This window comes from Aptenodytes forsteri, unplaced genomic scaffold (genome assembly GCF_000699145.1).
Source record: "Aptenodytes forsteri isolate BGI_AS27 unplaced genomic scaffold, ASM69914v1 Scaffold195, whole genome shotgun sequence".
Taxonomy (NCBI): domain Eukaryota; kingdom Metazoa; phylum Chordata; class Aves; order Sphenisciformes; family Spheniscidae; genus Aptenodytes; species Aptenodytes forsteri.
In genome coordinates this window covers 4347782-4360264 of record NW_008795317.1, presented here as the reverse complement: position 1 = coordinate 4360264, position 12483 = coordinate 4347782, and the positions used below count along the sequence as shown (strand labels likewise).

The 12483-nt window shown below is 38.6% G+C and overlaps 1 protein-coding gene across 2 annotated transcripts in view; it reads left to right on the top strand.

Annotated features, from left to right (window-relative positions):
* Positions 1-514: 514 nt before the first annotated feature.
* The window catches only part of HAAO (3-hydroxyanthranilate 3,4-dioxygenase), a 34413-nt gene continuing 22444 nt past the window's right edge, over positions 515-12483 (top strand). For both annotated transcript variants that reach the window (XM_009279618.1, XM_009279617.1), the window contains exons 1-2: positions 515-617; positions 4881-4959. In XM_009279618.1, the coding sequence (XP_009277893.1) occupies positions 538-617; positions 4881-4959 (159 nt within the window). In that variant the 5' untranslated portion in view covers positions 515-537. The remainder of the gene's footprint in view (positions 618-4880; positions 4960-12483) is intronic.

Sequence of the window (12483 nt, the reverse complement as noted above, 5' to 3'; positions counted from 1 at the left end):
AAAGGAAAGGAAATGGGGCTCTATTATCAAGCCTGAAACACCTATATATAGTTATGCATGCATAAAAAAAATCTTTTTTGTATATATTATATGTAACTAAAATTTGAGCAACTGCTCTCAACTTGCATTTAGCTTTGAAACCTGTTTCTGTATTAGACTTGAAAGGTGTGCATGCCCAAGTCTTGCCCGTTTTCCTAACTCACAGTTTGTCTGTGTAACAAGGCAATTTCTATAGAGAGGTAACAGGCATGCAGTAAAGAGAATTAAGAAACCTCCTGTGGGCAGAAAGAGTCTGCGATTAAAATATGTGTTTTAAAAACACTAGTCAATTATTAGCTAAGCTGCTGGAGCATTAGTACTCTCTATGAAGTAAGCTTTGGCTGATGGACCTGTCCCCTTTGACACTCGAGCCTGAAGACACCTCTTCTACCAACCAATCCCCTGAGCTCTGGGGATGGAGCCACACGCAGTTTGCTCACAGAAAAAGCCCTCTGCAAACTCTAATATCTCTGTCAAAAGTTTCATAGCTGGTAGACCATGGAGCTTCTTGTAAATGTAAGAAAATGGATAGAAGAAAACAAAGCTGCCTTTTTACCACCTGTGTGCAATAAGCTTATGTAAGTAAATGAAGATTTTTTTTTTAACTCAGTTCTTAGATACATAAATATTCTTAGCTATAAGAGGAAGCTGCTAAAATGCATACATGGTAAAGATTAGTAAGGAACTGTAGTTCCTCTCAGACTGCAGTCAGAGTGCTGTTTTGAAGAACAGAAAGTGACTGAAATCTGTTTCGCAGTAACTGCAGAAGCTGTAAAGATCAACTTGAATACAAGATATTTGCCTCAACTCAAAGTCTCTTGTAGGCAATTAGACTGAGTTAAGGGAATTTGTGTGAGGCCCTGTGACAATAAACTCTGAGAAATCAGAGGAGACAGCATCTCATCCACAAATGCTAAGATGTAGCTAACAGATTAGTGCTACCAAATTACAACCTGAAACAGCTGCTAGAGCTGCTGAGAGTCATTCCAACATTGCAGAGGAGCCAAAGCTGCAGGAGCAACCAAAACCAGTGGGACATATCACTGAAAGACAAGGAGAAAGGAAGGGCAGGGGCACTGGAAGAGCAGCTTTCCAGGGCATCTCCAGAGCTGTCAAGGCAGGGTAGGACCCTCTGTTCAGCGGGAGGCTGAAGAGGCAGTGTTTCAGAGCACTGACTGGCACCTTACAGCTACGAACCATATTCTGAATGAGACAGCTAATATAAGAAAAAAGTGTGGGCATTATGCAGTTGTATAGCATGCATATTCTCAGTGTCAAAACTCATGAGCAAATTCCAGTGTAAATGGTCCAACGTGTGGCACCTTCTATTCACGTTAGCAAGGATTTCGTTTGTCAGTGAAGTTGAGGGCAATGTATTTTGTCCAAAACTCTATATACAGAAGGCTTTCATAAGAAAGGATTCTCTGTAAAGAGTGATATAAATCCAGGTTTTATAAAGAAAATAAAAAGCATTTTTCTTGCTTTTAATTTTTTTTTTTTTTTTTAAATCTTGCTTTGCAGCTTTAATCATTAAAAAAGCACCAAAGAATGTGCTTCTTGCCCTACCCTGAAGTGCTACCTCTAATGAAAAGCTGAATGGGCAGTACTGTAGCAGTGATGTTTATTTCCATTCACAGGTTCAAGGGTTACTTTTCAAAGTAATGGTTGCAAGACAAAAATAAGGTAAAGGGCACATCCTTACTGAGATGACTATGTTGAAACTACAGTTGTATGTTTAACTGAGAAATTATGAAACTTGAATCACTACAATAGTTTCACAGTAGGAGAGAATGAGGAAAGTGTCTTCTCCTTATGAGTGTTTTAATTTCTTTCGTTTTCAAAATGGATTTAGGAAGAATTTTGTAAAGTATAGCCATTTCTAAAGCTTACCAATAACGGTGGTAAAACGTTAGTATTTTACAGTATGTGGAATATTCATCGTTTTCTTTCTTCACCAGTAAGATGAACCTTTTTGTCATTACTGCACTGTTCTGCACCCCCTACCAGCAGTTCTGTGTAATCCTGAAGTAACTCCGGAATGTGACATCTATCAAAGGTCAGACAGTCACATAGATCCCTAAATACTTGGCATTGAAAAGTCTTCCCCATAAACATTGCAAGAAGCCACAGTGAAACACAGAACATTTTTTGTGATAAAAATTGCGGAGATTAAAAAAAAAAAATCCATTTTCCAACGTAGCTTCAGCCTGTGAAGAAGGAGAGGAAAGCCATCTACTGTATGGATTCTGAGTCTCTCGCCACCTGCTCCTGGTGGTATCTAAATGTTTTCAGGATTTTCCAAAAAGGCATTAGGCGATTTTCCAGGAAGTGACTAATAGATTTCCAACATTTTTCCAAAGGCTTTGATCCTTTACGTGTTGAGTAGAGATGTATAAGGCAATTTTCTCACTGCCTTCTACATCACTGGAAGGCAACCACCGCAAAACATTTAAGTAACTTGATCCTGTGTTTCAAGAGAGAATTAACGGTTAAAATCTAGATCTTACAGCAAATCAGTAGGACTTTTGGTGTCTAAATTTATTATGGCTTTCAAGCTTTTATTCAGTTGTGTTCCACACACTTGAGAGGATCAAAAGTTTTAAATACCTATTTGGGATTTCAAAACAAAACCTCAATTCCTGAATCACCACCTGTTTAGAGTTTTACCAAAGTCAAGAAAAGGGTACAATGTAAGAGCTGCAATTTAATTAGATGTATTTTAATGACACTGTCTTGCAAGTTTAAATGCTTTTTAACCTCAACAATGAGCAATTAGTGCAAAATCAGAACCCTCGACATAGCTGATTTTTACAGGGTAGCCATGGCACTTCTAAAGCTCTTCTTTGAGTTCAGAATATGATACTTACCATAAGGAGACCTAACTGCGGTCATGGACTATCTGACTCTTCATGGTCTTGAGACTTTTTAAAAGGTTGCCTGCTGGTACCATTTTCTTTATATGATTAAGAAGAGAAATATAAGAGTATGTAAAACTTAGTAGGCCGTTGATTAGCACCTCATTAGGTGTGAGGTGTTGCACTCAAAATAGTGCAATCAAGTAATTTTAACACCACTGAAACCTTTATGATACTCTAACTGCATTTTGGCGGTCTTAACTGAAACTGCTTTCCTTCCTTATGATTTCTCTTTTTAACTTAATGCAACTATACTAACCAGACAACTTTCTTTAGTAGTATGGACAAACCAACCCATTAGAGTTCCTGTTTGTATTTGATAGCTGGAATTTTTTGATGGTGTCATTATATAATTGTTAATGATAGGAATGATTATCCCATGGTTCCCTGTTTATTATGTAAAACCCAGCTAAATCCATAGGGTAACAGAATTAATGGTAGATTTACCAAACAAAAAGTTAAGCAACAATGATTTTGAGCAATATTTTTACTTTTAGTTATTGAACTAATAACAAAACTCTATGGGTTTCTGTAAAAAATTAACTCGTCTTAAAAGTAGGCTACGAGATACCCATAGATTGTCTTTCTCTTATTTTATTCTCCAGGGTTGATTTTAATTTATTTCATTAATTATTAGCGGTGTTCTCACTGTTTTGGTCTTCCTGCCCTTTTTTAGTAGAAGGGTTCATTAATGCAGAAGTATTACAGTGCGTTTTTGAATATGAAAATTAGATCTGCATGGTACAGTTCTGATTTCGGTTCCTTAATTTAGGATACGGGCATGAAGCCAAGTGCTATAATGTATACAGCTTCCTATGGTGAAAATAGTCAATTTAGGAATTGTAATCTAATTTAATTATTTAGATTTTTATTTGACTAAGGAATTTGTCGCTGTTACTTGTTATTTCTGCTTTATTAATCCCTAATGTGTTGTTCATTATCATTTAAATACTTTTCAAAGTAAACATGATAATAGCAGCAGATTAAATGTATATATTCAGCAGTTCAGAATAGCTTCTCTCAGTTAAGGCTTACGAGGTGCTGACACAGAGGCACATCGTTCTTCCCCGCGTTACAGGAGAGCGTGGCTCTGCCGGTTCTGTTACCAGGATCTCCTGTTAGCCCAAGTATTGCCCAGAATCTCCTCTCTGAAAAGTAGAGGTCAACACCCCCCAGTTCAACATGTCAAAAAGAGCTTAAGGACAAATTTCGAATCACAGCTAACAGGCCTGATCTACAGGTTTTTTTAGCAAATGAAAACCACCTGCCTTACCTCTTTATTAGTGTAAGTGGACTGATAGATAATTGGGATGGTATCTATTCTTTGTGCCAGCTGAGAGAAGTGCTCACTGGGGCTCTTAAAAGGGGCAAGGTTAAGATAAAGGGCCTGAATCTCCTTTTCTGAATCAATTACAACCACAATGAAACCATCGTAATGTTGTTCCACCTTAGCAAAACCAGTATAAACGAAAGAGAAATCAGCTGACAATTCCTTCCATCAGTACCTCTAGTAAATTCTACCAACGGGGAAAGAAGTATGTTTTTTACCTTTATTAACCTTAAAAAGTGTTTTAGCTTTACAGAATCCTGATCTAATCAGCTCACCTTGAAAAGACATTTTCCTGTCGTTCCTGTCTTGTATGTAGCAATCTTTACAGTTCAAAGCTCTTTCCACAGTTGGTAACTATCGTTGTCCCCTTTTCATAGCTGGAGGCACTGAAACAGCAGAAGGGAGGTAGCTGGTCACCTGGCAGGACAGCGGCAGAGTGGAGAAATGCATCCAAGGTCTTTTGAGTTCTCATTCTGGATGTTGCTTGTCACTGAGCATTGTTTCATTGACTCACTGTCCTCAAAGAATTAAGAAAGCACATGAAATAAAGAACGCCGTGAGTGGAGGTAGCTTTGAAATGTCACTTTCTTTTCTAGGCACCGCCATCAATTGAATGTGATGTTTGTTGGAGGGCCAAATGAAAGGAAGGATTATCATATTGAAGAAGGAGAAGAGGTAACCTATAGGCTGTTTATATTTTGCTGTTTTAATTCATCTATAATGATTAAAATGCAGCTACTTTTGAAGCTACTGCTACAGATTAGCACTGCCAGGCTCAGTGATGTTGTGTTTATTAGATCCATTCACAGACTTAAACAGAATCATTCACCAGAACCATAGACCATCTGTGCATTTCCTTTGAAACAAGCACATGAGATCAGATCTATTTTGCTATAATTCATTTCCAACAGGAAACTAGAGGAAGTGTTCTGACACATCAAAATGTCTCATTTCAACATTTTGGAACAAAACTTTGGAAAGGTAACAATATTTTTAAAGTGATATTTTGTTGCAGAAGATCAATCTGTATTTCAAAAGTAACTTTGAAATTCAAAAATCAAAATTAAATATTTTGATTGCCTTGAAATTATATTTTTCTGGACTTTGTGAAAAATATCAGCATTTTCAGCTTTCATTCAGGTTTGAAAGGTTAAAGAATAGAAACTCTAAATATTTTTCGACTCAGTCCCCTTTGCTGCACATCTTCTGTATTAAAAGAAAGCCATCCTAGTGCATTGAGTTGTGAGTAGCCATTGTGCCAAATGCAGGCTGTAGGAAGAAAGAGTAAAAACCTATCAAAATTGTAACAATTTACATCTACTTTGTTTACTGCCTTTTTCATGGAATCGTCTGCTTGGCCTGAGGACTGCTCTGAGTCAGAGGTATCACAACTGGCTCTGAAGGAACCCTAAGGGAAAGGGGACACTAGAGGCCTGGCAGTGAGGATTTCAGGATGGGAGACAATTTGCCTTGCTTCCCAGCAGAGTAATTTAATTTCACATAATTCCAATAAAATTTGGCCACCTAATTTTAAGTACCTTTGGAAACCCAAGACTAAGCATCTACATAGTTCAAGGCAGAAGTGAGTCAAGTTCAATAAATCCTTTTAAAAAGAAGCAAAAATTTGTGTTTACTTATCATTGAATCGTTTCTCACAAAACCAACCCAACCATTTCACAACAGCCTTCATTAATTTTCTGTTACAATTGTGCCGTGCAGGTGTTTACAGTCATTATAACCGTACTGCTCTGAAACAGCAGTTGCTACCTTACCGCTGTCAGACTCCTGCCTGCTTTGCATTGCCACCACGGTCTCAGAGCCCACCCGCGGCTGTGGGCACAGGCACCTCCGGTCACATACCAGGTTACCCAACACGCCCAGTTACGTCCCTTCTCACGGGCAGTGCAGGGGGAGCTCTGGCAACACCCGGGATCATGCCGGCAGGTCGCTTGGGCTGGGAAGGAGGCAAGGCAGGTCTCAGGGCAGTGCGTGTGAAGTGATTGTTGCTAACCAGAAGAATTTAGCATCCATCATATATTTACGAGGAAATTCCGGAGATACTTAGCTGGCGAAAACAAAATGTGGTTTCGTCAACATGATTATGTCCCTGGGAAAGGAGCAATCACATCTGTACTATGACTGCTCAGAAAGCACTGAGAAGAATATCTTCTGTTACTATGGCATATTGTTAAGTATTATATGTTAGCTTAAAAAAGAGGAAGTGAATTTTGTTATCAAGGTGAACAACATCAAAGTTTGGCAAAGTGTAAAATGAAGGTATGTGAAGGTACATATGGAAGTTAATGATTCCAGATAATTTTTTCTGTAACTTTACCTTTTTTTTTTAATACAATTAATTTATTTTCTTGCTCTGAAGAATACATTAGAGCTATATCCTAAGAGAGGAACACACAAAAACAGGCTGAAGTTTAATTGGTACAGTAGCCTGTACTACAATATTAAATATATGGGTTTTTTTTTTCTTTTCTTTACAATCTTGTCTCTCTCTGCATCTCCCAGTTCATACTGGATTATCCTTGGTCCCTGACCCATTCCTGTGCTGTTTCATTTTTTGTAAATTTGTCTCCTCCTCCCCTTCCCTTAAAATGAAAGTTAGATTAATAGAATTCACATCATATTTTTTTTATTTTGCAAGATGTTCAGTTAGATTAATTTAATTCACATCATTTTTTTTTTATTTTGCAAGCTGTTCCTGTGTTTGAAAAAAATTTGGCCTACCTTTAGTAAGCCTCAACACATTATATGACTTTCCAACAGTGTAAAAAGTTAGCCATATCTATAAAGGCATAATTTATATCAGTATGCAACAGTATAGTAAATTATTGCTAATTCAACTGAATACAAGATTTTTTAGGTATCAATACATCCTCATTTACATAGCGAATATCCCACAGTTACTCAGCAACCACAAATGGAAACATAAAATTCCTATCAGGTAGGAAAATTGGCAATATACACATCAGAAGCATTATCGGTTACATATCAGTTTAACGTATGGGCCAATTTTGTCTGCTTTTATGGAGGTACAATATAGTCGTACGTTGCATTTTACCATAGCTTTTTGTCAGACACATTTGCCCCTTCCTGTGATCTACATAAGCCTTTAGATCCATGTTTTTCATTAGAGAAGAATTGTGAGGCAGAGAGTATCCTAGTAAAAGGGCATATTCCTAAATTAGACTTGGGATTAAAAAAAAAACATTCAAAACCATGTTCAGCTCATTATTTTGGCAGGTAAAAGGTCGTTTATAGTTCTGAGTGATGATTTGAAAGACAAACTATATAGGCATACTGTTAACAGGCCAAATCATGAATGTGAAAACCCACAAATCCTTTCCACAAATTTAGCTGATGCTATTCTACTAGTATTGTTCTGATAGCAAAGAAGTGTTGGTTTAGAAAAGAAAATTAAATTTAGGATTGTTTATATCTGTTCACTTATTATTTTATGCCTGTTATCACACAGCCTATGGTGTGTCCTGTGGCACAACTTGCACTTGTCAGCCTGCAGTTCACAGCAGCAAGGGGTTCACATGCAGAGATGAGGGCTTAGGAGCATCCTCCTGTTGCCGAGCTGTTCTCTGCAGGCGCTGTTAATGTGCAGGTGTATCCGGAAGATCAGTTGTGACTGGCTAATTACGAGAAAAACTGGAGGTTTGATTTGGACTCTCTTCAAAGCCTTTTAGGATTGTCTCCTGAACATTTGTTTAGGCTAAAACGGCAGCTAGTCTCGCACAATTTTTTTCCTCCTCTCAGCAAGCAGGAGTTTCCTAAATATGTAATTTGACATTTTCTTCCTTCTTAGTTTTCTCTGTACTACTTCACTTCCTTCTTAATTTTCTGCGCACTACTTATTTACCATCCTTCTGCACAGAAGTACTGCCTCATACCTGAGACATTGTTTTCCATTGGACAGGTTTTATGAGGAGCCAAATCAAGCTGCACCTTACAAGAGAGAAACCATTCGCATTCTTTGGCTTGACTTGACCACTATGTCATATCCATTCTTTTTCCTATTTGTAAATGTTAAGTTCCCCCTTGCTCCCTTCTCCATCAGAACAGAGATGGAGTCAGCAAACATCTACTCGGACGTTCTCTGCCTCTAAATCAGACTCATTCTCAAAATAAAACTGCATTGCTTTGGGAAATGTATCTTCTGTTGAAACATGGCAAAAAACCTGCTGTGAGAATGCACCTATATAGCTATCTAGACAAAACTTTCTTAATATGCACTAAAAAGAAAGTGTTTGTGCTATATAGCTAGTTTTGTGAGTTTTCATAGGAACCATTATTCCAGTGTACCTCACTTGTCAAGACGGCTTTGGATTACATGGACTAGTGACTGCAGTTCTTGTGTAGACAACTTGATGAGACCACTGAAAGCTTCTGTGGTGGCCCTGATATGATGTTCGACCCCTCATGGCTACGGGGTCGCAGGTGCATTCCAGGTACCAGGGAACAGTCCTGGACGTACCTTTGTCTCTTGAACTTTTCATCGTACGGTAGCATTTGTGAGTTTCGGCATTGCAAAGCCTGAGGTGGGGCGGGGGAAAAACCTCTAGTCTTATCTTATAAATTCACCATATAACTTTCAAGAAATAAGGTAAGTGAAAACTGAAGGGGACTGTATGTTTTGGAGGAAGTTAATGACATGAAAACCATGATCATAACAAAGCTTAGCTATAGTAAAACCAATTTCGGATTTTATTTACTGCATCGCGTGGGCTGCTTTGTGGGAAAGTGAGATATGCTAACAGCTAAATCTAGGATCACAAAAGGAGTTAGGCTTCTGTCTCTTTACCGACTTCAGTCCGCCACTTAAACACAATAAATCTCAACTAGCTGACTTTGATTTCTTAACAATTTGTATTCTGATGTTGAGTCTACATGAAACAGTGCAGTTCCATGCAGAGAAATTCAAATCAGCCTTTCATCTACCACCTGCAACACATTTGCAGTGGCGCAATATTCTGCTTGGTTTTAAAAGCCCTGCTTCTCATTGTGCCTTGTGTATTTTACCCTAAGTTTCTGCACTCAACATCTAGGTTGTTTCCTATGGATACAGCCACCTAAGTACTGATGCAGCCCCACAGGTCAGAGCCCGTACACTGCAATCCTAAAGAGGACTCTCAGAACAGAAATTCCCCCTCCTTTGATCATCTTGGCCAATCTCTTTAGCTTCTTCTAGGATATTTACATGGTCTGACTGAGATATAGTAACGTCTTGCTCTGAAACATGATGCAGATTTGAGGTCACACCTGCCACAGCTTATCTGAGTTTTCTAACCTGAGTTTTGAATTCTCTTTTTCTCCCCCTCACACACACACCACAAGCAAGACTTGGCTCCAGTTTCTGACAAATTAACTGCTTAAATGAAGCCTGACCCCTTCTTCTAGCGTGTGCTGCTCTCTAGGCAGCAAGCTTTTGAGAAACTCTTCCCTAGCAGCTCAATTCTCCCTTTGCATTTTATGAGGATACTGGATGCCTAAGAAGGAGGGGAAAGAGGGGCTAGCTGAGCATTCCAGTAGGTGGTATTGTGGTGCTTATCTCCCAAATAAAACTGAGAACATGACTTGCAGCAAAGCAAGAGAAACCTTTTTGCTTCTTTACGTTTAAAAAAACCCCACATTTATCTGGTGAAAACTCTTTGAATATTTTAATAAGAAACAAAGCTCCTGTTATAAAGTAATGAGTGATCCTTTTGCATCAGAAAGAGATTGTGTCTTCAGAAATAAGTTTGTTGCATAAAATCATTGGGATGAGTCTTGGCTAGTATTCAGGTTTCACAGCTGTAAATGAGCAGAGGGAAAAAAACCAACAAAAACCCCTACAGCTTAGTTTTCTCTACCTTCCTCATCTGTTTGTCTCCCAGACTTCTGATGGCTGAAAAACCTTGTGATGAGAGAGGGAGAAAATTGTTTTTCTGTGCTCAAATAGATCAATCACCACTGAAGTCTGGAGAACACCCAGGCTCTACTCCCACATCAGAATTTGATTTGCTCTGCAAATTAATTTAGTACTTAGCAATCTGACAAGCAGTACAAGACAGGATATGCCGAGTCAGGGCCTAATCCCAGAAGTGGTTGAGCAATCCCAAATTCCACTTTCAGAAGCAGTCAGTCCTCAAAGTACACTGCAAATCGCAGGTATCTTTAGAGGTCTGTGAATAAGCTCTCAGCTACAAAAGCCCTCGCAGAGCTCTGGGCTCCTACATCTAGGCAGAGTTTGATATCAAAGCTAGATCTAAACTAAATTACATACATTGCTGTACATAAAATAAAATAGACTTGTTTTTTTAATTGGCCTATGCAAACCAATTAGAAATACTGTGTTCTTCCCCTACTACATGCTTCCTTCTTTACTCTGCTAGGATACACATACCTGGATGAAGGAGCAATACAATTCTCACCACATTAATATGGTGGGGCTGATAGTGCTCTTTTTAAGGTAATATCCATACTTTCTACTACCCTGTTGAAATTATTTCCTACCAAGACAAGTAGCTTCAGTAACGCTTCCACTGAAGGGAACAGTGAACTCCCACCTCTCTGCGTCTCCACCTATTTTCTCCAGAAATGCCTGCATAATTTATTTTATGAGTCTGCATAATTGAGTGAAATACCCCTTTACAGACTTGACAATGATTCAGCACTGGTCATGCTGCCTTTCACTGCGGCTTAACACAATGCTATCAGGTTTGAAGCATGATCAGGAAGGGTGAAGCAGACTAAGGAAGGAGGATGCAATTCTCCTACAGCAAAGAGAATTTAAGGAAAATTAAATGAGTCAAAAAATAAACTCTCAATCTTAAGGGGCTTTAAGTTTAGTTTTCATAGGTACAACTGCAGTTTTAATGATCATACCAGGCAATGTTATGAAAAAATGTTATGCTTAGGGTAAAGAATGACTACTAGATGGCTCAACTTCTAGAGGTAAGGTGAGAATTAATAAGAGGAGGTGTTTTTAGTGTAATCATAATGAGAAGATGCCACATAGTAAGCAGGAAAGCTAAACAAAAGGCAAAAGTCTGGAAAAAAGAAAGGAAGAAAAGAAGGAGGTATAAAAATAACAGAATAAAAAACTCCAAATAAGCACATTTAGTAATAAAAGGGATAGAAAGAATGGTGAACAACCTTTGTTTCTTCCTTGAGCCACATTCTTCACCCAGAAAGACAAATCCATGTCCGATTTTGACCCATTATGCAGTAGCAATGTACAAATCTAGGCTTTTTTGCAAGGAGAGAGAGAGAGAGAGATTTTACACGTAACAAGACACCTTGTCATTAATGAGATGCTAATACAGTGAAAATGTTACACATTTCCTCAGTTTTCAGTGCTACTGTGGAGAATGGATACCAGATTATCCCAGTAAAAACAGACCAACTGGGAAAGCTTATATTTTCAGGTGGCATGAACTCTACTGACTTACTCTCTATCTATATATGCATACGTATTTGCGTATATACATACATATACATACGTGTGTGCATGCACCCACCCAGCCACACACCAGTACCTCCTTACTCAGGCCTTGATTATTCCAGGAGATACTTAGGAAGAGGTTAGATTTGCCCAGAATGCAAAGCTCAGTCAGCATTTATTAAAAATAACATTCCAGCAAAAAGACAGTACAATACTGTATTGCCAAACTGTCCTGTGAAATGGGCATGGACTGTAACTCACTGAGAAAACAGCTGACAGTTTTCTTGACAAAAGTTCAGGGTATAATATAAGCAGAGCAGCAGGATCAATAATTACTGCCACTTGTATTAATCACAGTTACATCTGATGATTTATGGATGACTGAAGCACTCAGACATTTTTCAAAAAAGAGTTTTGAAGAATAGACCGTAATTTGTAGTGAAAGGTACTATTTGGAGAACAAGTCTTATGAGGAGTGGCTGAGGGAACTGGGGTTGTTTAGCCTGGAGAAAAGGAGGCTGAGGGGAGACCTCATCGCTCTCTACAACTACCTGAAAGGAGGTTGTAGCCAGGTGGGTGTCGGTCTCTTCTCCGAAGTAACAAGCGACAGGACGAGAGGAAATGGCCTCAAGTTGCGCCAGGGGAGGTTTAGATTGGATGTAAGGAAAAATTTCTTTACTGAAAGTGTGGTGAAACATTGGAACAGGCTGCCCAGGGAAGTGGTTGAGTCCCCATCCCTGGAGGTATTTAAAAGA